Source organism: Cyprinodon tularosa, unplaced genomic scaffold, assembly GCF_016077235.1.
Source record: "Cyprinodon tularosa strain WSP-4 unplaced genomic scaffold, ASM1607723v1 ctg858, whole genome shotgun sequence".
NCBI classification, from domain to species: domain Eukaryota; kingdom Metazoa; phylum Chordata; class Actinopteri; order Cyprinodontiformes; family Cyprinodontidae; genus Cyprinodon; species Cyprinodon tularosa.
Genome location: NW_024039627.1, coordinates 3,983 through 31,480, shown reverse-complemented (window position 1 = coordinate 31,480; position 27,498 = coordinate 3,983). Strand labels below are relative to the sequence as shown.

The following is a 27,498-nucleotide window of genomic DNA, read 5'->3' as shown; positions in this document are numbered from 1 at the left end:
AAAGCGGATGTGGGGTTTGACAACTTCCGGTGGCTATAGCGTTAGCATAAAAGTCTAAGAAAATGGCTCAGTCTCGGCGCAGTTTTTTTTGTTCTGTACCTGGTTGTTCATGTGGGGCAAGAAAACAGCCATATCTGTCCTATCATGCATTCCCACAGATTATGTTGCAACCGCAACAGAAACATAAAACAAATAGTAACAACTGAACAGGAAAATGTTAGAATAAGCTCTAAGTAGTCCAGAAGTCGTACGTGAAAGTTCTTCAGCCGTCAAACATGAACAGGAACCCGAACCAACGAACAAGAGCCAACCGGCTTTCTGACTGTTTCAAACCTGCAGCTTGTGCGGTTCCTCATTTTTCTTCATGGATCTGAAGCATCTAGCTCTGACAACTACCTGTCCCTCGACAATATTTGACACTACAGGCATGCAGAAGTAAAGCATAGTTTCAACATCAAGCATCATCTAGAATCTCAGAACTAACATAACATTCTAGCATGCTGTTTTTCACAAACTAGTGGCAAACAAATTTCAGAATGTCAAAATATAACTGAAAAGTTTAAACTATGTCCGACTCCAATATTCCACATAATTTAGATACTAAGTTAGGCTTCATTACGATGTTTGTGTAGCTCATATCTTGCAGCTAGCGGTTAGCTCGCTAAGCTACGTCTTTTCTTACCTTGATAGCTGTGGATATATTCTTCGTGGAAGAACTTGTATCCTTTCACAGATTTGTTGGTGGGGGAATTCGCCGCAGCGATTTCCTCCGCATCCGCGAAAGAAAGTGTTGGCAAACTAAGTAAGGATGACGAAAAGCACCGGAGGAGAGACATTTTTCAGAGTAAAACAGGAAGTGCTCCAGCCCTTTCAGATGCAGCTTCCGGTTGTCGTGAAAAAGGTCTATTGGCCTATGTTGGTGATAGACGGGCCAAATAAACCAATCAGATCAACGAAGCATATGACGTACTAACAGCCAGGCTACTCTTGCCGAAACCAGTCGGGAGAAGAGCAAAAACATCTTTTCCTATGAGAAAAGCCTCCAGAGCAGTGTTTTGCTCTTCTTTCAGTGAAGAAATACTCTGTAATTCCGATAAAACTTGCTTGATAGCCACGCTAACGCTAGTTTCATCGGCTGAAGCCGCCATGTTCTTTAGACTGAACTGTCGCGCTTCTCGTTGCGTCACACCTCAACCCGCCTCAAAGCCAACGCTGATTGGACGTTCGTTTGGTGAACGGCTCCAAATTTTCTTTAATGGAGAGTCTCCAGACTGATCTGCGAGTGAAACCTTGAAAGCTCGCGAGATCAGGATGGTCTCACGAGGCTACGATTTCGCCAGAGCGACAGGACAATTAAGGTGAGCGCGGAGCGGATTCTGAGCGGAGCGTCCTCGCGCAACTTTGAGCGAACGAGCGAACAACCACCTGAGTGGGAATTGCGCGACACATGCTCTGCTCAGGTGTGAGCGTTTGTACAAGTAACGAGAATGTGATCTGTGAAACATAATTTAAAAAGAATATGATTCATAAAACTAAATCTGAAAAACAGAAATGTTTAAAAAAAATATAGAATATATTAAAATGGAGAAAAAAATTATTCAGTGAAAACATTTTCTTATAAAACTTTATTTTAAGAGGTTTTTCAAAGTTTTTAGTCTGGATTGATTTTTTTTCTTCCCATTACACAATTTGTTCTTTGTTTTCAGCAATAATGGAACAAATCTTAAATTCATTAAATTGTTTCATGTCTTCAGTAACATGATTTCATTTCCCCTAAATCTTGCAAAGCTAATTGCTCGGTGACCCTGAAAGTCAGGCCTCCTCTCTTTCAGCCTCCCAGGCTCCTGTAAATCAGATCCACCTGAGCAGATTATAGAGAATCCTGATTTGCTGGACAGCATCTGCCCTGTGGCTGGGCTGGACCCCCCCAAACGTATCGAGCACTTAATGTCTCCAGCTGAGACAAGGCCCCAAAACCAACAATCTTCTAAAGATAAAGAGAGAGAGCTGGCCCGCAGAAAAGAGCAGGAACGTCGCAGACGAGAGGCTGTAAGTAGTCTTCAATGTTTCTCATTCGTTAAAACTTCTTCCGATGTTTTTAGTCGTGCTTATTCTGAGGTTTTCTTCTTTTAGATGTCTGGTATCGACATGACCATGCAGCGGGACATCATGACTTCATTTGAACTTAATCTGGACTGAAGGCAGAGGCTGTGAAGTAAAACTCTAAGGTCAAAGGTCTTTGGTTGTCCAGGGTTTTGAGATTAGATGTAATTTCCTCAGACTTGGTAGACACTAATTCAAACTCAAACCTGTCGTTTAGCTGAAAATAAAAAGTGGATAAATTGAAAAAGGACAGATCTATCCTTCTGTTAGCAAGAAGCTCAAGAGTGCATTAGTGCAAATATCAATTGTTTATAGCACCGTTATTATTTGGACTCGTATTTCTCACCGTTTCACAGTTTATCAAAATGTATGTTGTCAGATGTTCGGTTCTGTTGCTTCTTGGAATTGTCGAGTCCTTTCAGTGGATTGTTTCAATGTTAAGTTCATTTTGTTTTACCCAGAAACCTAGAGTTAAGTCAGAGCACTGTTTTGTTTTTTTTAACCTCACACCAGCATTATACATTCCCACTGTACAGTAAGGGATCGATATGTGGACTAAGGAAGTGTAGCGCAAATGATTCCTAGCTGTTCATATTAGCTGTTGCTAATGTCTGTGCTAACTGTAAAGATGAAGCAGGCTGGTCGCTTAGCTCTGATTGTAATGCAGTAATGATAATTAGCATATCCTCTAAACCTGTTTGTATATGTTTAAAAAAAAGGTTTTATTTTAATTAACAAAATAAATCTATTTTCACTAATCAATCCGCTCCCTGATTGAGTCTGATTATTTTTATTATGTATATAAGTGTTTAGGGGTTTTTTGGTGTTTAGACTCCAAGCTCCCTAAAACTCCTGTTAATGTTTCCTGATTCTCTAAATGGTCTGTCTGGGTCAGTAGGAGACACTAAGCCGCATAAAGGACTTGTTCAGGGGAGCAGGGTTAACTTTAGCCATAAGAGGATTTTAAAGCACCAGACTGAGGCTGCCATCGTAAAGAGCTGCTAATCACAAAGATCACTTTCTGTTGAAGTCGGTCCGGAACCAGAGACCTCAGAAATGTCTTTCTTACCTTTGCTACAAAAAAAAGATGCAAAGTCCTCTTTTCAGATGGTTTGCGTTTAATTTAAGACCGAACGTTTCCCAGAATCCATGTTTTCAAATTTGTGGAGATGCTAATTTTATTGAAGCAGCTGGTTCAGTGAAGCTGGTCTTACTGTGGTGGACTGACCTGACCTGAACCCCTCAGACTTTACGATAAACCGTAGCTAAAGGCCTACATGCCGCAACGCTCTGATGCAGTGATTAAGGGTTTTTCTTTAATTAGCGTTCTTAGGTCATTTTCTTAATATTTTACATTTGGAGTTTCCGATCATGCTGGTGAAGATTCTCAGTCCTCCAGGTCACAGTCATTCCAAAAAAGTAAAAAAAAAAATCCACTGGACTTTGTTTCCCATGTGAAGACGTTTCTCTTCCCATTCAGGAAGCTTTTTCGATTCAAATGTCAGAAATTGAGTTAAAGTTGGTTTAAACACAGGGGTTCCACGGATAATTAAGTCATTAAACTTTTCATTTTATTAAGGCCTTAATTGACATTAAAAACGAGGAATTCGGGACATGTCTGCAGCCTGTCGACTATAAAGCTGACCAAGGATTTTGCCGTGAGATAGATATATATTGTTGCGCGGATGCCATATTTTGACCCTGATACCGATTCCCGATACCATTTGTTTGAAATATGTGTGTGTGTATATATGAAGAACTACATACTACTTGGACGTAAAATAATCACCATCATGGCTTTGTCAAGCTGCTGGCTACCTTTCTGAAGCAGGATAAAGACTAAAAGTGAATCCAGTAGAACTTTTTATTGCCTACCTGGAATGGGTGACAATAGTTGAATTAACTTTTGGCTCTCAAAATGGTATCAGTGCCCTATTTGTTGGGACTCACCGATACGATACCACCATTTTAGTGCTGGATCAGGCCCCGCCCCATACTGGTATCTGTGCAACACAAATGTGTGTGTGTGTGTATATATAATTTTATATATATATATATATATATATATATATATATGGCCGATATCCGATATGCCAGATTAAAACTCATGTAGCCGATAACCGATATCGATACTGATGTTAAAGCTGGACAAAAATAAGTAGTCATTGAAAATAGCAGTTTTGTTCTCCATTTCTGACACTTTGAAAAATAATATACTCAAATATATTTTCATACGCTGATATCAAATTGATTTTTAAAAACGCAGTATCGATCTATTTTACTTTCGAAATCTGGTGAAATTTCATCGTTCTGTTACAAACTCTCGTGATATTTTGCAAATTCTTGTGAGATTTTGTTAGTAAAATAGATCGATATCGCGTCAATATATCAACATATAAAAATATGGCAACATTTCGTGAATTTTCGGGGGATTTCGTAGCATAACGATGACATATAGCAATATTTCATTAGTAAAAGAGATTGATATGGTGTTTTTAAATGGCAATATATCAGCATATGAAGATATTGGGATATTTTAATGGATCAATATTTTTTCCCTCGTCTTTAGATGTTTTTAAGTCTGTAAAAAAAGTTTTTGAGGAAGAAGTAGTATTTTTTTATCTTTTTTAGACTTTAGAAACTCAGAAGCTGATCAAATATCGGGTTAAATATCGGTGGGGTGGCCGATGTCCGATATTCAGTTTTAAGGCCGATACCGATAGGGGGCCGATTATATCGTGCATCCCTAATACATATATATATAATGTAAAAATACACAAACGCATACATAAGTACTTCTTGATGGCACTAAAATAATTTCTACGAAAATTAAATTAGAGTTACTAATTCCTGTATAAACCCTGATACAGCAGCACAACAAAGCCCTGTTTATGTTTTGAAAACATGCAAATTGAAACAGACGAAGGGTCCACCCCCTTGGAATGGGGGTCATTTGGCTTCTTTTATTAGTCTTCTTTTATACCTGTCTAGGTATCAGGCATTGCAGGCTAATAAAAGAAGCCAAACGACCCCCAAACCCAAAATGAGATTTTTATTGATATGGAAAATACAGATACTGTGTTTTTTTTCCTGTTGGTGTAGACCAGGCATCCCCAAACTCGGCTCTGGAGGCCCGCTGTCCTGCAGGTTTTAGAGGTTTCCTTGCTCCAGCACAGCTGATTTTAATTGAAAGCTAATTAACAGGCTTTTGCTCTACTGCAATCATTATAATCAGCTGTTTTAAAGCAGGGAAACCTCTAAAACATGCAGGACAGCGGCCCTCGAGGACCGAGTTTGGGGATGCCTGGTGTAGACTGACCCTGAACTGGATCTGGTCCTATCGATTTCTGGCCACAGCTGCTATGAGCATAAAAGTGATTGGAAGAAAAAAAATGTAAGATTTGAATCCTAACTATATTATAGTTCACCCCTTTGATTACTGAAAATAAAAGATTCTCAAAGCGCATATTGTCTCCTTGCTCATAAGAGCAGCTGATCGCATTCTGAGCACGCAGGCTGTGTTGTCATTGCGGCGTTGTTGCCATAGCAGCGCCATGATGCCTTGCCGCTTTGCAGTGATTTTTTTTTTCCATCTAGCCGAAAGCATCGCCCTCTTTTTTTTCTTTCTTTTTTTTATCGGCTGCCATGAAAAAGGTCGAAAACAAAGAAGGGACCTGATTGTCCTCCGCAGCCGCTGTCACACGCAAGCGTGAAACCTGACGTGATGCTCGTGCCACCGTCCCATTCAGTCGCTCTGTCGGGACCCTCCCTTTCAGACAGTGCTGTGTGTGAGCTGGTAGCGGGAGGACGGCGCCGCCGGAGCTGAGGTTCCACACCAGCCGGGGTGGGGGGGGGATCAATCAGCAACGAGACCCGGATCGATTTCCTGCGGCAATGCGAAGATGGCGAGAGTCCTCCACAACTTGCTGCTCTGTCTGCTCAGCCTGGCGCTGAGGATCAGAGTTTGGGGCTACTGGTCGCTGGTTTATGGTTACTGCGCTCTCTGCGCCACCGCGGCGCTTATGAAACTTTGCTGGAACATCGTGCTGAGGCCCACGGCCACCTTCCAGTGGGGGGTCCGTGAAACTCCCCCGGCTTGTCTGAATGACACGTCCTTGGGAACTCATTGTTATGTTAGGATCAAGGTAAGACACGTTCACGCGCGGCGGGATGCGAGGCGCTGGAACTCATTGTGTTTTTGAGTCATTCTCACGTGTGTCTGCGTGTTTTCCCCACACACCTTTTATTTTCCTTTTTTTATTTTCTCCGTCGCGTCGTGACCAGCCGGACAGGGCCTGGTTCGGTTTGAAGCCGAACCATGAAGCGTCTCTGCCGTTGACTCGGTGGAGCTCAGGTGGTGGTGCTGAAAGGACAGCTCCTCTGTCAGCAGCCTGCCTCCGAACACCAACCCACAGGATGTGTAAAGCATTATGTAATTTAGTATGTTGGTCTCTAAATCCTCCCTCTACTAAAACATACTGAGAGTAGGAGAGTTTAAACTTTTTATTTATTTTTTATCTCTATAATCTCCAACAAGTACAAGAGGAACTCGGGAATCTACTGCAGACTGTTAACTGAAGCTTACTTGTGATCAGGATGGTTGCTACAGTTCATGGTCCTCATGTCTCTGATGGTTGCAAATAAAATCTTAGTAGTAAAATGATACTAGTTATAAAAAAAAAAAGTGCACCAAGATGAGTCTCCTGTTGATGTTAATTATACCGTTCAGCGACCTGTTGCCTGCCAAACAGCTTTGCTACTTTTTCCTTTTTAACATCTCTACAGATTAACCTATAAAACCTTGAATAAAACTATTTAAGTCTGGACTTAATCTAAGCCAGGCCTATATACGTTAAACCTTTGTCTGTTCATTGTAGTCTTTTTCAGCCTGCTCTAGGCTCACTCTAGTATAAAAAGTTAGGTCCTAAAACACACAATACAACTTAATTTTTTACCATTTGATATAGATTTTACATTCCAAATATTAAATGCTGTGGAGGAAAAGTCAAATTCAATTTCCCACTCAGAGACGTAGCTCCTAGCTCCTATCCTTCACCTTTCACAGGGTTAACAGAACTCTATTCAGGGTAGGGAAAGGAGGTTTGGACTGTGGTGCTGAACCTGGAAAGCCTTTAGCCTTCAGACACAAACATGAATGACGCTGGTCAAATTGGGAGTATTTATTGTAAAATAACTAAATAATATAAAAGCTACACAAATGTATTGTGTAGCTTTGTGAAGAATCCTGCTTCCTCGTCCTAGCTCCTTCATAACTGCCAGCACCATTCGGACAGCACTTATGGCGACTGCTGATGCAGTTTAAGTGTCCTTACCAATTTGACGTTTTTAGATAGAGCCATGGTTTAGTCAATGAAAGGCAGAATGTCAGATTGGCTAATGGTAATTAGTTCTCCTGAGGCCTTCAAAAAGCATAAAATAAGCCAAGGATATAAAAGATATTTGGGTAACAGCTCAACCATGGCTGAGCTGTTAATGTTTGTGTCTGTGGAGACAGAAAATGGCTATTAGAAGCTGATTTGAGATGATTTCAAAGAAAAAGTTTGATCAGGATGACTTTGTGCTTTAGTTCAGTGTTTTTCCCAGTGTAAGTCCTGCTGTGCTTTCAGGTAAATATGAAGTATTTAATAGATGGGAGGCTCTCATACTGGGAGTCAGGACCCTCACAACAGGTGAAATACACCAAGTTGGAGGTTGCAAGATGGTGTTAAAAATTATTATGCAGGGCCAAATGATATCATGAAATACATTATTGTGAATTTACTATGAAATCAAAAAATGTACCATAAAATAAGTTGGATGCAACATTTATGTAAAACATTAGATTTTAAAATGCACAAATAAACATGTAAATGTCTCATTAAATTAAAAATAAATACATTTTAAAATAAACTACTAAATGGCATTTAAAAAATAAATGTATTTAGAAATGAATCTTATTATTTCACTTTATAGTTAAATATAGAGTGAAGTAATAAAGGGGATGTGTTTTTCTAAGGGGGTTCCCAGTCTTCTGGGTTGGTTTTTTTGGACCACAGGCTGAAATATTAGATGATATTAAACATGTTTTTCGTTTTATTTTTTTAGTTGTATTTTTTATTATCTATTTTAAAACTTTTGTGGTAATATTTTAACAAAGTCTGGCTCTAATGTGGTAAACCTCCATTTTAATGTTAGCAGGTTTGTTTAGCCATATGGGGTGATTGAACATAATATTAAAGTTAGGGTTAGGGCACAGATCTCTATTTATTCACTGGATTGCTGATTGTCTGTTGGTAGTACGGGGTTGAAGTGAAGCCACCGGCCGCCATATTGGTACTCTCTAGTTAGACCGGTCGCAATGTAAACAATGCGCTACAGCATCGAACAACCATAATGTTCTTATTTTTAGGTGGGTTTAAGAATTTTAAAATAAACATAAATTCATAACTTTGACAGAAACTGGCTGTTTCATAGCATCAGTAGATTACTTTATAATTAAAAAAAATAGGCACATCACATTGCATCATTATGAAGTCAATAAAGTCTATAAATCATGTAATATAATATATAAAAATTAATTACAATAAAAGGAATGTGTTAAGCATAATAATGCAGATGTGCCAAACGTGCTAAATTGATGATGTAGAAGTAATATACATTTATTGATGAAATTTGTTGTTATAACAAATTACATATAATTTCAAGATTTTACATCAGGACTGAATTACAAGTACATGTCTGTTAATGCTATAGTATTTTCGTATTTGCAGATTATGCATGAATGATGCCTTAAACTCTTATGCTGTGTCTGTACATTAGCCTTTAAAAATGTTTTAGTCGCTTTTTTTTCCGTCAATATAACATGCAATATGTTTAAGCACATGACTTTTTCAAATGAGAAATACAACAAACACTACAAAAACTACAGCGTTATCCGCTTAATAAAGAATTACTACATTGACATTTCACAATTAATTACTTTCTAATTATGCTACTTGCTATTTTCTAACATTAGAAACAATGTCAATGGCTAATTTAGTCATTATCTTTGAGTCAGTCTGAGATAGCCAGACTAATGTTAAGCTACATACTACTGTATACTATAGGATACCTTGGAGTATATATGGATTTAATTGGTTAGTACATCCACTGATTGTGAAATTACCTGTGAAACGTTTTCCTACAGCTGGAAAACTGCTTGTTTTTGCAGTCAAATACTGCACAGGTAGGCATTTTTACTGCTCATCTCTGCGGGAGTGGGGAGTACCTAGCCTCGTGAGACCATCCTGATTTCGCGAGCTTTCAAGATTTCACTCGCTAATCAGTCTGGAGACTCTCCATTGAAGAAAATTTGGAGCTGTTCACCAAACGAACGTCCAATCAGCGTTGGCTTTGAGGCGAGTTGAGGTGTGACGCAACGAGAAGCGCGACAGTTCAGTCTAAAGAACATGGCGGCTTCAGCCGATGAAACTAGCGTTAGCGTGGCTATCGAGCAAGTTTTATCGGAATTACAGAGTATTTCTTCACTGAAAGAAGAGCAAAACACTGCTCTGGAGGCTTTTCTCAGAGGAAAAGATGTTTTTGCTCTTCTCCCGACTGGTTTCGGCAAGAGTTTGATCTATCAATTGGCTCCTCTTCGTCGTCGCTCTGTTAGTACGTCATATGCTTCGTTGATCTGATTGGTTTATTTGGCCCATCTATCACTAACATAGGCCAATCAGCTAACCAGTATTTTCGCCCCTTCCCAAAATTACTTCAACGGAAGGTTTCTGGCGGAGTCAGGTTAGGGAGTTAGGGAGTACCAGCATGGCGGCCGGTGGCTTCACTTTTTTCGGGCAATCAGCAAACCAGTGAATAGAGATCAGTGTGTTAAGGTAAATGCAGGAGCTAAAACGAATGACCGTCAATTTAAAGTCCCAATATAGATAGAAATAAAAACTAACTAAGCTTGGCTCATAGTTTGGTGTAGAACATAACCTTTAGGTTAGGCTTAGGCATGAACAGGCTATGGATATTTATGGTTATTGCCAGGGTTAGAGCATAGAAAGGGGTGAAAATGACTGAAAATCAATAGGAATCAACATATGGTCCTCACTACATATAGCAAGATAAGAATGTGTGTTTGAATTGAAAGCTTTAACATTTGCTGATACACATTTTCACACTTGAGTTTCTATAAATCATACATGCAGAAGTGCTGAGCTGGTAGGTCTTGGCTGGTGATAAAATTGTCAGCCCAGTTTTTGTTTGTATGCGTTTTCTTTCTGCAGGAGTCTGGCCTTCGGTTCCACTACGTCGCTGCCGGGGAGAGAGGAAAGCCCCTCATGCTGTTTTTGCACGGCTTCCCTGAGTTCTGGTAGGTTGGAGGGGAGGAAAGAAAATCCTGTAGCTAAGACTTCTTTTTAAACTCCAGTATATCATGACTGTGACTGGGAAATATCTTCAAATCCATGGTTTATATTTAGCATGGATGGCCCAAAGCGTTCAAGACACGATGTTGAGCACTGCGCCCTGGACCGGGGCCAGAGAGCTATAAGCCTGTCCATATCTGTAGGACTTTATGTAGGCCGATGGTCGGAGACGGATTAATTTAACAGTAGAGTGGAGACGTTCCTGCTTCTCTCTCCATTTTCCTGATTAGAACGATGAACTAAGCTGAAGGTCGTCAGAAAAATTCACCCTTCTTTTTTGAAATCTGTTCACTACTTTTAGAAAAAAGGTATCTGCAGTACCCAGAAGTATTCAGAAACCTCAGCGTTTTGTTTCAAACTTCAATACATTTTCATTGGAGTTTATGAGAAATGCCAACATTTCACTGCACTTCCAGGGGGACAAACTGTTAGAGGAAACTCAGCTTGTTCCTATTTTAAAAAAATGGCTCAAGAACCTACAGAGAGCAAAGCAGAAATTTAACTCATGTCTTCCAAAAAAAAAAGTTAAAAACAATCCACAGAACTTTGTTTCCAAGCTTGAAGACGTTTCTCTTCCAATCCAGGAAGCTTTTTTAATTCAAAATGTCAGGAATAGTGTTGAGTTCCAGGTTTTATACAGTAGCTCAACAAAGGCTAGCTTTTGTTTTGAAAACATGCAAATAGAAATTGATGAACGGGCCCAATCCTTTGGAATGGGGGTCGTTTGGCTTCTTAGACGGCAGTGCAGGCTAATACAAGAAGCCAAACTACCATCATTCTAAAGAGGTTGCACCTGTTCGTCTGTTGCAATTTGCATGTTTTCAAAACAAAAACAAGGCTTTTTTGAGCTACTGTATAAAACCTGGATCTCAACACTATTTCTGTTATTTTGAAGTGAAAAAGCTTCCCGGATGGGAAGTGAAACGTCTTCAGACTTGGTAACAAAGTCCAGTGGATTGTTTTTAACTTTTTTTTGGACTGACTATGAGCTGGATGAATGAGAATCTTCCCCAACTTAACTGCTGTCTCCTATCCTCTCATGGCGTCTGTTCTGGCACACTCATTTTGCATTAGATTGGAACAGAAGCGAGCCGTCACCGCTGACCGTACATATCTGGCTTCCTCAGGTTCTCCTGGCGCTACCAGCTGCGAGAGTTCAAGAGCGAGTTCCGTGTGGTGGCCGTCGACATGCGCGGCTACGGCGAATCTGACCTGCCGCTCTCCCCTGAGAGCTACCACCTGGATTGCCTGGTCACTGACGTGAAGGACATCGTGGAGTACCTGGGTGAGAAGTCTGCAAAATAACCGTGAGGGGCCGGAGTCAGGTCAAAAATAAACCTGTTTATCAGTCCTGAGGTCTGGACAGGCCCGCAGCACAGCATGACAAACTTCCTGTGAGTCAGACAGAAGCCCCAGCAGTCTGCTCACTTCATCCTAACACTAGCAGGGAGCAGGCTGGAGGCTGTCCTCACACACCGGCATCCATCTGACACTCATCCAACCAGAATAGCTGTTTAGTTTGTTTATCTTTTACACCTTTACTCTTCAAACTAATACAGTTTATATCCTAGCTACCTTTTTTTTTTAAAGTCCTATTTTTATCCAGCTCTAAAATGTCATCGAGGTCCCACCGTCACCTCACACCCAAATGTGATCAAGTGGCTGCTTCTGCAGAAGTGACAAGAAAACGGATCTAAGTGAAATACCACCTTGTGATTTTTTTTTCATTAACATTGAGATTGTCTGTATTTGAAGCCAAAGGCTCTTCTCAGCACATTAGAGTTTCTCTCATGTGGTTTGTCTTGTTTTTTTTTAGACCAGAGCAGATAAACCTGTCCAGGTTATACATCGTAGCTGGTGTTTATGATTGAGCTGTAAACAAGAAACAGCTCCACCACCTTTATGGCTGTTGAAGCTGCAGTCAATAAGTTTAATTTTCCTCCTTCAAGTCAGTCGCATACAGATGGAAATAAGGCAGATAACAGAGGCTGAATGCTGCCGTGGTTTATCTGTGACGACACTGATATATAATGTTTCCTTTTTTATCCTTAAATATTATTTCAAAAATATTGGAGTCAGTTTTGTTCACTCCAAGTAGATTTTTTTTAATCTTTTTTCCTAATATAAATTACAGATGTAATATTTTCAAAATAAAATTTTTTAAATTTCTGATTCCAAAAATGTTGTTTCAGATTTTTTACATTTTTTCTGTTTTCAAATTGAGTTTTACAAATGTAATTCTTTTCAAACTTAATTTTACAGATCCCCTTTTCTTCATTTCAAATCCAATATGTCTCTTGATCATCAAAATATCCAGCGGACCAATAGAAATGTCTTTGCTTCTCACTCCAGAGGGAAGCCCGCCCCCAGAAGTAAAGGAATCTCTAAAACAGTATTTAAAAAGAATGCAATATGTAGAAAAAAAATAATAATTCTAAAAAAAAAAAATGAAAAAAAAAAACATAAAATATTTTTGGAAAATAAAAAGAAATAGAATAAATAAAAAATTATTCTAAAATAAAATATGAGAAAACGGCAAAGATATTCTTTTTTTTGATTGAAAATTTTTCAGTGTTTAATTTCTAGATTGCATTTCTTTTCAAATGTCCATTATCATAATGTTTTATTTGCAACATTAATGGAACAAAAATCACCCCATTGTACATGAAGCTTACATTTAACTATATTTAAATCAAAGAGTACTAAAACATAAATAAAGGTAAAGTATAATCAAAACATAACAAGCAAATATGGCCGCTCACACCGAGCCCGGTTCTGCTGGAGGTTTCTTATTGTTAAAAGGGAGTTTTTCGTCTCCACTGTCGCTACAAGCATCAATGAGTCGATGCAATCAGCTGGTTTTCCTTAAAGCTACAGTGTGTAATTTTCAGCGACATCTAACGTCCAGACTGCAGACCGCAGCAACATGAACATCTCCCCCCCACCGCTTCTCCCCCCCAACAGTACGGCGAACGTTACGGGACAAAATGTCTTCCACGACGTCCGCATCACCTACCTTCTCAAGTGATGAGGTTTGTTTACATAGATAATTTTACAGATAGTATTCTCAGGCATAATACTGCCATCTACTGTTCAGTACCGTCTCAGTTCATCTCTCTCAACTTGCCGTAGTTACTTTCGAGCGTAATGGGCGATCTCGCAATCACTAGTTTGTTGGCTCTGCGCTGCCGTAGCGCAAAGATGTCTGCCTCCATGGCTGCGAGACCCGCTCCTATGTAATTATAAATAACGAATTCTAAGGCAACGCAAATATTAAGGTTAAGAGGCTGAGCTCATAGATGATGACAATAACATTTCTGACTGTATATCCCTGTAATTATTACACACTGTAGCTTTAAGCCCCTGTCACACCTTGTCGATTTAGCCAGCGTATACCTGACGTCTCAGAATCTCCTAAAACGCTGGCATACGCTGAACTTTCTATGTATTTTTTCAATTTTGGGCGTATTCAACGAGTCCAGAGCTTATGTCCAATGACAGCTAATAACTTATGCATAATGCACGGTAGCGCAATGCCCATGAAATGATGCACACCAAATGTAAAGATTTAGAAGCACAACAACTTTTCTTGAATAGCACCATTTTTTAAAATTAAAAATAACTTTCAACATTTCATGTTTCACGAGGCTGCCTTTTTTAAAATGGGGTTTCCAATGACAAATACTGAGTTACCTGCATGGTTCTGCCCCTGGCAAGATTGAATTCAATTCAACTTATTTCTATAGCGCCAGTTCACAACACATGTCATCTCAAGACACTTTCCAGTTCACCAGATCATCCAGTCAAACTGATTCAAAGTTTTCTATCTGAGGAAAACCAGTTGATCGCATGGACTAATTGACTCGAAGGCAATCCCTCACACTAAGCATGCCTGTAATGACTGGAGGAAAAACTCCCTTTTACCAGGAAGATAAATCAGTAAGATATCAGCAAGATAACGTCGTCAAACTCAATCCAAGGGTTGAGTTGGATCCAATCTGATTTATATTTATAAATCTTGTTAATGGTGTCGCTAAAAATCATCAAATCACTAAAATTTCAATTCAGTTTATTTCTATAGCGCCAAATTCACAACACATGTCATCTCAAGGCACTTTACAGTTCAACCAGATCATACAGTCAAATTGATACAGAGTTTTCTATCTATGGAAAACCAGTTGATTGCATCGACTCATTGATTCAAATACAATCCCTCACACTAAGCATGCTTGTAGCGACAGTGGAGAGGAAAAACTCCCTTTTAACAGGAAGAAACCTCCGGCAGAACCAGGCTCAGTATGAGCGGGCATCTGCTGAGGCCGACTGGGGTTCAAGGAGACAGAAGCAGAGACACAAAAAGCAGCTGAAGCTAAAAGCAGCTAAAAGCTGAAGGCATGTCCTGTTTTTTGACATCTCTCATTAAAAATGAAAATAAAGACCCCTTATCTTCATCGAAATAATTTCTGCAGGTTTTACCTTAACCTTTGTCATATGGCGTTTATTCCACTTATTTTTCTTTTATTTTTATTTTTCTTTTGTTTTTGCTTTAGAGCCACAATCAGATCGTCGAAAACGATCCAAATCAGACACAGACAATGTCAATTAAAACTAAATCCATCTTTTAATGAAAAGGCATTTTTTAAAATCTGGATGCTCTGGATCTTATGAAAAAAAGAGAAAGAAGGATGATTTAGTGTAAGTTTCTGAAGCCAAACTAAGGCACCATCCTTTAAATGTCCCTGACAGGGGAGGCCCCTGCCTCAACAGTCCAATGATCAGATCTACACACACCTTCTATAAACTCATTGCAGCCACAGCACTGCCTTTTACAGTCTCTTATTTGTATGCTAAAAGTCATACAGGCAACTACTATGCTGTTTATTTACAGTAAAAGTGTAATTCTATTTTATTTCAATTCAATTCAGTTTATTTCTATAGCCCCAAATCACAACACATGTCATCTCAAGGCACTTTCCAGTTCACCAGATCATCCAATCAAATTGGTTTAAAGTTTCTATCTGAGGAAAACCAGTTGATTGCATCGACTCATTGACCTGAGGGCAATCCTTCACACTAAGCATGCTTGCAGCGACAGTGGAGAGGAAAAACTCCCTTTTAACAGGAAGAAACCTCCAGCAGAACCAGAATTGAAGTGAAGGGAATGGGGTGGCTGAAAAACTGACAGACACCGACACTAGTTCAGGGTCAAGTTAGGCACAAATAACACTGAACCAACAGGAAAATGAAGTCCAACATCTGCATTTAAATAAATCTCTCCCATTTCGGCTTCATCTACAACTTAGATAAGATCAGGAAAGTGTTTTTCTGGATCTCATTCATTCAGAAACTGGTAAAAACCAGAAAGCTTTTTATATTCTTTGACACATAAACCCGACATGTGCTCTGACTGAAAGGCTTATTCATAAGTGATGCTGTCTGTTGGCTGTTACCATGGCGAACAAACAAGAAGCAGAGAGGCGGACTTCTTCAAAGTGACAGTATGACCCTCCGAGTAGCAAAACCTCAGTCCGAGAGGTGAATATCAGCCTCTGCCGCTGGTTGGTTGCTATCCTGTTTGCAGACATGCCAGTGGCAGTAAAGAAGCTGAAAATGGGCCAAAACTACTAATAGCCTAATGTATTGTTCCTAATCTGAGCCCAGTGAAGAGTATAGTAATATGCTCCAGCAGATTTGGAGCCCGTTCCTGGTAACAAGATCAGAGAAAGGCCTATTTTAGTAAAGCCACTGATGGGTGTTTAAAAGCTTCCTGCATTGTTCTCACTGTCACTGCCTGTTATTTCACAGGCTGTCAAGGAGCAAAGTGCTCAATAATTCATCCCGCTCTGCAAATCATGCCGATGGTCACTTAAGCAGAGAAAGGGCTGCTCTGATTCCACTGAACCTGCTGCACTCCTGCAGTTTCCTGGAGATTTTCCCGTTTGGTCATCGTAAAGAACGGAAGGTTGATTCAATGTTTACAGGCCTTTATACGGATAATTGGTTAGATCCGGGATATTTAGAAGCTTTTTTGGCACATGAATTATTCCCGGAACCAACTCATCCCATCGTTGCCCCCGGCTGTATGTTTAGTTTTTGAAAGGACTCTTCAAATACTTCAAATTGACTCACAACTAAACAAAGTGCTGGTTTTTATGTCTTTAACAGCAATGTCTTTTTTATTTCAAATTTGAACGTATGACAATTATCTTTTCTCTGATATTAAGCCACACATCAGATCTACAGTAGGTGGCTGTAAGCATCTCTCATTTGAATCAAAGAAGAATTCAATTAGGTCAGAATCGACGCTGCGGCTACGCTAATGATTAGCAGATCACACATCATTTACTGCTTACTGTAGTATTGATAACCAGCTGCTGCATTCAGAACAGACGACGTCAAAAAAAAAAAAAAACTACTGTAAGGCAACATTACATCTACTTTTAAGACTAGGCTTAAAACTTTCCTTTTTGATAAAGCTTCTAGTTAGAGTGGCTCAGGTTATCCTGAGCTATCTCTATAGTTCTGCTGCTATAGGCTTAGACTGCTGGAGGACATAGGGACCCCTATTTCATCATTCTGCTTCATTCTATCTCTATTCTCCCACTCTGCAGAATCTATTAGTTCAATCTCTAACGTTCTGCTCTCTCTGCTTTTTCTCATAGTAGCTTCATCTGGTCTGTTCCTGTTTGGCTGTGACTCCATCCTGGAGAGAAATATCAGCTGTGCTGCTGCCATCAACACCTTTGTTTCTAGATGTTGGAGATCAGCCTGTTTTTCACTTTAGTCCTGGATGTGCTCTCTTCATCCTCTGACATGGGAGCTGGCTCGGAGCTCGTCTGCCTGGCTGGATCTCTCCTGGACGGGGCCCCTTTTTACAGTTGCCTCTTGTATCTGTGCTTCTGTCTCCTTGAACCCAGATGGCCGCTCAAACTGAGCCTGGTTCTGCTCGGTGTTGTTTCCTGTGAAAAGGGAGTCTTTCCTCTCCACTGTCGCTGCAAGCATGCTTAGTGTGAAGGATTGCCCTCAGGTCAATGAGTCGATGCAATCAACTGGTTTTCCTCAGATAGAAACTTTAAACCAATTTGATTGGATGATCTGGTGAACTGTAAAGTGCCTTGAGATGACATGTGTTGTGATTTGGGGCTATAGAAATAAACTGAATTGAATTGAAATAAAATAGAATTACACTTTTACTGTAAATAAACAGCATAGTAGTTGCCTGTATGACTTTTAGCATACAAATAAGAGACTGTAAAAGGCAGTGCTGTGGCTGCGATGAGTTTATAGAAGGTGTGTGTAGATCTGATCATTGGACTGTTGAGGCAGGGGCCTCCCCTGTCAGGGACATTTAAAGGATGGTGCCTTAGTTTGGCTTCAGAAACTTACACTAAATCATCCTTCTTTCTCTTTTTTTCATAAGATCCAGAGCATCCAGATTTTAAAAAATGCCTTTTCATTAAAAGATGGATTTAGTTTTAATTGACATTGTCTGTGTCTGATTTGGATCGTTTTCGACAATCTGATTGTGGCTCTAAAGCAAAAACAAAAGAAAAAAAAATCTGTCTGGAGGTTAAATTTTTTTGTGTTAAATGAAAATATTTGATGTATGTTTCTGTTCTCTTCCAAGGGTACAGCAGATGTTGCCTGGTAGGCCACGACTGGGGCGGAACGATAGCCTGGCTGTTCGCCATCCACTACCCTGAGATGGTGACCAAGCTGATTGTCCTGAACTGCCCCCACCCTTCTGTGTTCACAGGTGTGACTTCACCACAAGCACTTCCTCATCTTTAAAGGCAGAATCAGAGCAGCGCTGCTTTGGATTATTACAGGAATTAGGAGATGTCATTACTTCAGCTGGATGTCTGCATCCAGCTGGTAAATCTTCCTCTGCCCCCAAAGGCAGGAGCTAATTACAGGGAAGGCACACACACACACACACACACACACACACACACACACACACACACACACACACACACACACACACACACACACACACACACACACACACACAGAGCCATACCAGCAGGTTTAACTGCAGCAGACAGGGTGGCAGAGTCCAATCACAGCCACAACCTCGCCTTGTGAGCAAACTTTCCATTAATTAAAACCAAAACCACTAACGCCTCTCTCCTCTCTTTCCCTCCAGACTACGCTCTGCGTCATCCCAGCCAGCTGCTGAAATCCAGCCATTTCTTTTTCTTCCAGCTGCCTCGCTTTCCAGAGCTGATGCTCTCCATCAACGATTTCAAGGTGGGCTCGCATGCGTTCAAGGTCGAGCTTGCATGCACTCACACAGGGATGCTGGCATGCGTTCCTGTGGACTGTTCTTTATTCGCACGTCCTTCTCTAATTGATCTACAACTAATCCCATTTAATCTGGACGATGCGTTTTCAGAAATGATCTTCAACCTTCTTAAAGATTTCTACTAATTCAAGATTTCTAATTCAACTGTTAATTGCAGAAATACAACCCAAATAAATTGAAAACATGCTTTTTTTTCAAACATTATTTATTTCGTAAAGGAAAGTTATCCAAATCAGAAATTAGTAATATCCCCTTTAAACCTGATAACTGGCTTAAAAACAGACACCATTTCTGAAGTATTTTGACCCCTTTTTTTTTTAATTTCAGATGTGTTTTAATCAAGACTCATTGGAAAATTTGAGATGGGCAGGAAAGCCTTTTAACAGAATTAGCTTCTGCCTTTGAATACTCTTTAATGGAAAAGTCTGGTCAGCAAGGAATACTCAATGGATCATTATTTATACCTAAAACTACTATGTTTATGAATTCCTAATGAATTTAGCATTAATCACTAATAAAATAAAAACAATATTTTTGTTCCGAGTCTGGAAGCGGCCATTTTTGCCCAAATATAGTAACCCCTCCCTCCTGCCATCTTCCAGCAGTGACGTCACGGTGCGGTAAGCCTAGCGCCATTCTCCCGGCTTTACAAGCAAAATCAATGGGAACTACTAGACACATCTGCAATCAACAACAATTATTGAAGATTTCCAGAGGACTTCACCATTGAAATTCACCAGAGCTATAGTGAAACTGACAATGACCACGTGCATGCACGTCCGTGGTCCGTTGGTCGTCGGATCGCCAACTTGAAGAGGGAGGATTTGCCATCGAACTTCTGGCCAGAGAAAAAACCCGTAATATGTAGCCAACATTTGGAAGAAGAATGTTTTCAAGATGACTTGGATAATAGCGCGTTGTGACAAACACCAGATACAGCACTGGGACTTGATCAACAGCCGATACCGCACCGTGACGTCACAAACCAGCAGGTGGCAGTAGTGTTCTTTGACTAACATGGATGCCTCCAGTAAAGCACATTCACATGAAAATTACTCTGAATTAAAAACACTGATCATTTATTAAACAGGATGTAATTATTTCATTTTTAAAGTACTTTCAGAAGTTTGACTTCTGAATATGAGCGGATTTTTCCTTTAAGTTTAAGGAAATGTATGAGTTACAGCAGGACAATGTAATTTCTTTTTTTTTCTTTTTTTTTCTCATAAGGTCATCCATCCCCTCCATGTTTTATAGCGGCACACTAGCAATCAATCACTCCAAAGCTACAATCAAAAACGCCAACAAAGCAGATATGGTACTTATAAGTCCAAAAACACTGCCAAGTCTGCATCAGTTAAGCATCCTTCAAGGCCTTACCGAGTCCTGTCCTGATTCAATTTCTGTGTTTTCCTCCTTTCCTCTTCAAGAAAGAATTCTTTCCTGACTCCCACGTGTCATACACTGGGAAAAAGATCTAGAAATAAGTAAAAAAAATATCTTGAATTAAGTGTATTTACCCTTAATGTGAGAAGATAGATGAGGTAGTTTGCCAATGGAATGAGTATTTTTACTCTTAAAATAAGATAATTAATTCAATTCAATTCAGCCGATACCGCACCGTGACGTCACTAACCAGTAGGTGGCAGTACCAACCACTACGACACCAAAGCACTCCCCCATTTTTTTGTATTCTTAACCATATTTATTATGTCGCACTGATGCTTTCATACGGAAGATGATTAGGGCCACTGGAAAAAAAAAGAAAAGTTAACTGATTTTTTAATTTTATTTCAGTTTAACATGGGGGGAAAAAAAGGGAAATTCTGACTTTTTTCTCAGATTTCTGACTTTAATCTCAGAATCTGACTTTTTTCTCAATTCTGACTTTTTTCTCAGAATTCTGACTTTAATCTTTGGATCTTAATGTAGATGGGCATCATGAATGAAGAGATGTGGGAGCAGTCAGCTTCACTGACAAAGATGTGAGTTGTTTGAGGTGGCCAGTGAATTGGGCAACTTTTTACGTGCCCCAGGGGTCCCTTCATTAATGGAGGAGCAGAAGGTCATTAAAACAAAAGAGCTAGTCTCTAAAACAGACATGGCTATGGCTTGATGCTAACATGTTTATTATCTGTCAGAATTCTGAGATTAAAGTCAGAATTCTGGGAAAAAAATCAATTCTGAGAAAACTCAGTTTAACATGGGAATTAAGTCAGAATTCTGACTTTTTTCCCATGTTAAACTGAAATAAAATTTTAAAATCAGTTAACTTTTTTTTCAGTGGCCCTAATCCTCTTCCGTACTTTCACTATCGGGTATCTGCTGATATGTTGAGCTCTGCTCATCATCGTATCGCATTGGAATAAAGGCATTGGTTTAGCTGGTAAAGACGTTATTTAATCAAAGTTAATTCATGATTCAATAAGCTTGGCCGCTATGCTTGGGGATTGTATGTTTTGTATTTTTTTTACTTGGGTTATATTTGTAGTTAATTAAATGAGTTTGATGATCTGAAATCTTTTTTATTTGATAAATTAAGAAATTGTTAAATAGGCAAAAACCTTTTTTTGTTACATCCCTTTGTGTAAACAGCTGGAAATGGATTTGGCAGCTCATAGATTTACAGAGAGAGACTGATGGCTCTTTGCTGTGTTCAAGCGTTGTCTGTTAATTTCAACTTCTCATTCATGGTTTCATTTCTGCCTCTCAAACATCTCCTTATATTTACCCCAAAAAAAGCTTATTTTTTTCTTAATTCTTATGCATCATGGTGGGTTTGACAGAATTTTTTGCTCAACTATAAGAGCGGCACCATATGTTTTGTCTGAGTTTTCAGATTTAGAAGCCCAGCATGAAATGCTGTCAAACTAGCAGGAGTTCAGAGAGCCACAACCGTACTGAAGGTCATTAGAGCAGAGTCTCCACCAAAGCATCTTCTCTGACTCATGCTTGGTGTCCTTCCCTTCATTTTCTGTAGATCTAACTGCTCTAGCATCAAACTCATCCAGCTGTTTCCTTCTGTCTCTCCTGCAGGATCTGAAGTCTTTGTTCACCAGTCGAAGCACAGGGATTGGGAGAAAGGGCCGGTGGCTCACTGCAGAGGACCTGGAAGCTTATTTGTATGCACTCTCACAACCAGGAGCTCTAACAGGAGCCCTCAACTATTACAGGAATGTCTTCAGGTAGGAGACTAACTCACATGGAGGCACACTACCTACATTCTGCGTTTAGGAGGGTTTGAGAATTTAGATTGAACATTTACATGTATGATATGAAATATATTAGGTTTACAACATTTACTCTAGCCAATGTCAACTTTTCAGACTAAATTTTACTAATTTTACTCTTGAAATCGGACTGGCGGGTAATCAACACCATATGGCAGAGGTCACGGATTAGCGGACCAAGGTTTGGATCCGGACCCAACCTGAATTAAAACATTTATAAATTACTGCATGCGGTCTGACAACAGTGTCTAATTTCTCTTGCGCTGCTTCTCCTGTTAGTACAGTAAAGCCCTCGGGAACCAGGCTACACGTGATCCAAATGAGCCAATGAGCTGTCAGTCTGGGTTGCTGCTGCTGCTACTTTTAGACACAGCAGGCAAACCTGTGGCAAGCCGGGCGATGGGAAAAAAGGAGAAGACGATGAGAAAAAGAGAGCAGAGAAAGTGTGGACTGCTGGAAGAACTGCGGTGAACTGGTGAAAGAAAAGTGAAATGGCGTGCTCAAAGATGACCCTGCACACACTGGAAAACATCCAAATCTAGATAAGTCCTTTTTTCTTAAAATAGGTGCATTTGTTCTTGAATTGAGGAGATAAAAGAGACATATTGCCAATGGAACAAGACAATTTAGGTTCAAAATAAGAAAACACAACTGCATTGTCTTATTTCAAGTGCATATTATCTAATTATCTTATTTTAAGAGTAAAAATACTCATTCCATTGGCAAATTATCTAATTTACATACTCAAATCAAGGGTAAATACACTTAATTTGAGAAAATTTTACTTATTTCTAGAACATATTTGCAGTGCATTTAGAGGATGTTTGGCTCAACCTGCTGCTGTGAAGCAGGATTCTCCACCATGAACAGAATCAACAATAAATCTGGATCCAGGCTCAAAATGAGCACCTTGATATGTGCTTGAGAATGGCTTAGTCTCCATTTAAACCCAGGTCTAAAGCCTTGCAGAGCAGCCTAAAGCCCACTGCCAACATTAAGACAGAAAAAAGAAAGAAAAAGAGGGAAAATAAACACAGTTCAGGTGTGTTATAAAACATGTGAATCAGGAAATTGTCTATAAACCAAACTGAAAGATGTCTACCCAATGGAAAATATATATATATATATATATATATATATATATATATATATATATATATATATATATATATATATATATATATAAATATATATATATATTTTTTTTTTTTTTTTTTTTTTTTAAGTCAGTATAAAACATGGATTCATAAACACCTAATTTTATTTCACTGTTAAATTCTGTTTAAAGTAACAGATTCTAATTAAAAATGTCTCCACACATTTACTGGTTGTTGATACACTGCAAAAAATGTCAATATAAATAAGTCGTTTTTTCTTAAAATAAGTGCATTTTTTTCTTGAATTGAGGAGGCAAGTGACACACTTTGCCAATGGAACAAGAAAATTTACATTTAAAATAAGAAAATATTGCACTTTCTTATTTCAAGTGAATATTATCTAATTACCCTTATTTTAAGTGTAAAAATACTCATTCCATTGGCAAACTATCTTATTTACCTGCTCAAATTAAGGGTAAATACACTTGATTTAAGAATTTTTTACTTATTTTAAGATCGTTTTTGCAGTGTACTCTTTATTCGGACCCGCTGATTTTTAATTGGTGACCCTGTTATATAGAATAAAGGTTGCAATTCAGTGCTATTAACTCCAACACTTGAGCAGATTTACACTCAGTATAGTTGTAAACACTTTATTTAGAGTAAAAAAGGTTGACTCTGAATACTTAACACCCTTTTTATTGTTAAATAGCATTTAGAAAAGGTTAAAAGCATAAAAAAGTTAAATCTGCATGATAAAGCCCCTTTGAAAGTCATAGTGATAAAAAGGTACTAATGTGTCCAACTTTCAGAAAGCCGCTTCCTCAGAAGTTCACCCTGAAATATTATTTATTGTTAAATTTTTATTAATCCAGTGGGCTATTTGAGTTATCGTTTGGGTTCTGCAAGTAGAGAAACTGACAAAAGGATTGTTATTTAGTGAGGAATTAGCAGCACCACTTGCTGTCAGACCTCTCTGGGGACTTAAAACATGATTTTTGGTTTTATTCTAGCAAATAGGTGTATTGTGCTACAGCTCTCTTTAATGAGCTTTGTATTTCTGTTGGTAGGAAGGAGGATGTGGGAAGAATATTGAAGGGCACGTTCTGCAGTTTTACATCTGAACTCTGTATGCATGACTGGCCACGCCATCTGCTCACTTCTCAAGCAACGAGCCTCCTCAGAATAGCTTTTATCTGCTTACATAAAATAAACTGACCCATTCTCAGTTAGCATCCACTGGATAAAAAATAAGAAAATATTCATCCATCCATTTCTATGAATGGCTTAGTCCTTTGGAGATCTTCTAAAAACACCTTGTAGTATCTGAGATCAGTGAAGCGAAGATATAGATTTTATTTTCTGGTGGTTGATGCATTAAAAGTATAACCCTGTTCCTGCTGCAGCCTTCAAACTGAACCTGTTCACTGCTGGGACTCTCCAGAGACTTTCTTAGTTTCTGTCATTATTTCCTGCTGGGCCTTGTCGACTTTACCTCCCCTGATGAGTTTCCCATAGCGCTTAGATTGAAGGGTTTTAAACATAGTTGACTTTCTCTGATTGCATATTTATGGGTGTGATTTTTCCTTCACATTTGATGATGCATAGAGATACGACTGCTAGAGAGCTGTGGATGAAGATGGTCTGATCAGATTTAGCCAGTGTGCATACTTGTGCATTTAAATGTGATCGTGAAACGTTATCAGCTTCAGCACCAGCACTGCTCCAACTGCCAAGAACACAAGAACAAAAACTGATAAAATTCTGTGATGTTGTTCTTCTTCCACCCTTTTTACCCAGAATGCACCAAAGCAGGCATCCCAGCATGCACTGCGGCAGCAGCTGGGTTTAACGGGACCGCTCAAAGAGCTCAGACTGATAAGCTAAAAAGTTCACTTTTCTGGTGCCGTTTTTCTGCAACATTTTAAGACCGTTTGAGGCGAGAACGTGATGCTATTAAGTGTCACTATGTGACCCATTTACTGATTAAGTTCTGGCGCTGAGAGTACCGTGGCAACCAGTGGACCTCTGAGGCTAACCGCAGCCAGGGCTACTGTAGGCTAGTTATCTGACTTTGTTAATAAATGACTTCTTATTTTTTTGTTTCTTGCAATGCTCGATACTGAAGGCCAATAACTATGGAGGATAAAACGTACCAAAATTAAATACATAAATACAGCATTAAATAAATACTTAAATGTGTCAATATGTAATTAAATATGGAATAAATAAATAAATGTGTCATTCATAAATTAAAACCGCGTCACTAATATAAAGTGCCACAACTAAATAAATAAATACAGCGATAAACAATTAATTAAATGTGTAATTCATTAAATAAATTAGGAATTAAATATATAAATGTGTCATTAATTTAATAAAATACGTCTTCATTTTATTAAAAAAATATATATAATTATTTCAGTGTGCATTTAATTATTTCATGGTCCTGTGTCGCAGTGCATCGAAACCATTAAAAGAATTTGTCAAACTCATCAAAGTTAGGGGGCGGGGTTAACGCGAATCGAGTCTCTGTAATCGATTTGCTTCGCCTTAATGTGCAGGGTGACCAATCAGGTGTTAGATAACCGCCCCCTAACTTTGATGAATGACACATTTATTTATTTAATTCCACATTTAATTAATTATTGACACATTTAATTATTTATTTAATGCTGTATTTATTTATTTAATTTTGGCACTTTTTATCCTCCATAAATAACGACCTCAACGAGCCCATAATTAAGGGGTGGAGCCGGTTTTCCACTTTCAATGTGCATGTTTTCTAAGCCATTACAAGGCTTCTGTTGAGCTACTCTATAAAAGCCTGGAACTCAACTCTAATCCAAACATTTTGAATTGAGAAAGCTTCTTGGATGACAAGCGAAATGTCTTCAAACTTGGAAAACAAAGTCCAGTGGTTTGTTTTTTAACTTTAACTTTTTGGAATGACTATGACCTGGATGACTGAGAATCTTTGCCAGCGAACTTTTCTGTATCTAACTGACAATAAAGCTGCTTGATGAGATGACAAGCATCATTTCAATGATAAAGGTTCTTCTTCTCCTGTCAGTTGGTCTGCTGCCTAAAATTTCAAAAACCTGAACGTTTGTTGGTTTTAACGTGAGAAAGGATGAGAATAAATACTTATTAAAATTTCTAGGATGTGTTATTTTTGCATTTTAAATCTGAATTCAAACGTCTCCTCTCTGCCTCCAGTTCCCTCCCTCTGAGCCACAAACACGTCAGGTCTCCGGTGTTGCTGCTGTGGGGAGAACGGGACGCCTTCCTGGAGCAGGAAATGGCCGAGGCCTGCCGGCTTTACATCAGGAATCACTTCCGTCTCAACATCATTTCGGGGGCCAGCCACTGGCTGCAGCAGGACCAGCCCGACATCGTCAACACCCTCATATGGACCTTCCTGAAGGAGGGAGAGGGCCGTAAAAGCTACAGGAACTAAAGGCCACGGCAAAACTTCCACCTGCTGCACCGTCTCCCTCCCCTCTCCCCTCGGTGTCCACCCCCCCCACCCCGAGAAGCCTTGAATATGCCTGTGATACCAAGCAACATAGTGATGATGCAATCATTCTTTAAATTTTTTCACATTTTAGATATTTTTTAAAAGAAGGAGAGAATCAAAGCACACCTCCCCAGTGAGGATACTGCAGAGTACACACGTTTAAGGTATATTTTCTTGCACACGACAGCGACATCCGCCTTAAAGTTTGTCGGTTACAGCATTACAAATGTGTGGCGAAGTCTTGTCTTTGTGACCTGTATTGTGTGGTGCCTTTTAACTTCGGAGCCGTCGCGGTGTGAAGACGTCCCTGAGGCGTCTTCGTCCGCTGTACTCGCGTGTTTCACTGAGTCGCTCAGCTGTATTTTGGGCACAGTTTCCTGGGAGCTCCACCTCCCAGGGCCCCGTTTATCAGGTAGTTTTCTTTTTCTATATAGATTTTGTTTTTCTTTCTCAGATACTTGCTCAAATGTAGAGAATGTTACCATGATCTTTCTGTATAGAAATGTTAGTGATGGTTGCCTGTTGTACTATTTTGTAACTCTTCCTAAAACACTGCATTTTGAAACTCACTGAGCCAGGTCCAAACTGTTTGATTTTATAAATAAACCGAATGAGTGTCAGTCTGTCAGAGTTCAATGCTTCTTCACGTGTTCAGCCTACTTTTTGGTACTATTATTGTTGGGTGTTTGAAGCTATAAACAGAATCTCCTGTTTTCTCTCCTGCAGCTGTCTCACAAACAATGACTGTAAGCTTTTATGCGGATGATGTGGAAAGAAAAGCAGAGAAAGAGCAGGTGATGCTTTTCTAAATCCGTCAGTCGAGTGATGC

General features: G+C 39.3%; 2 protein-coding genes across 2 annotated transcripts in view; both read left to right on the top strand.

The window, feature by feature from the left end:
- LOC119775211 (bromodomain testis-specific protein-like) overlaps positions 1 to 2,794 on the top strand; it is a 28,077-nt gene extending 25,283 nt beyond the window's left edge. The window contains exons 17-18 of the mRNA XM_038273104.1: positions 1,833 to 2,049; positions 2,134 to 2,794. Coding sequence (XP_038129032.1) covers positions 1,833 to 2,049; positions 2,134 to 2,199 — 283 coding nt within the window. The 3' untranslated portion in view covers positions 2,200 to 2,794. The remainder of the gene's footprint in view (positions 1 to 1,832; positions 2,050 to 2,133) is intronic.
- Positions 2,795 to 5,728: 2,934 nt separating this feature from the next.
- On the top strand, positions 5,729 to 27,297 carry ephx4 (epoxide hydrolase 4). The gene is made up of 7 exons (XM_038273103.1): positions 5,729 to 6,248; positions 10,374 to 10,459; positions 11,642 to 11,799; positions 18,142 to 18,270; positions 18,664 to 18,767; positions 21,859 to 22,007; positions 26,369 to 27,297. Exons 1-7 carry the CDS (start codon positions 6,006 to 6,008, stop codon positions 26,607 to 26,609), a joined length of 1,110 nt encoding a protein of 369 aa, XP_038129031.1. The 5' UTR covers positions 5,729 to 6,005; the 3' UTR covers positions 26,610 to 27,297.
- The last annotated feature ends 201 nt before the right edge of the window (positions 27,298 to 27,498 follow it).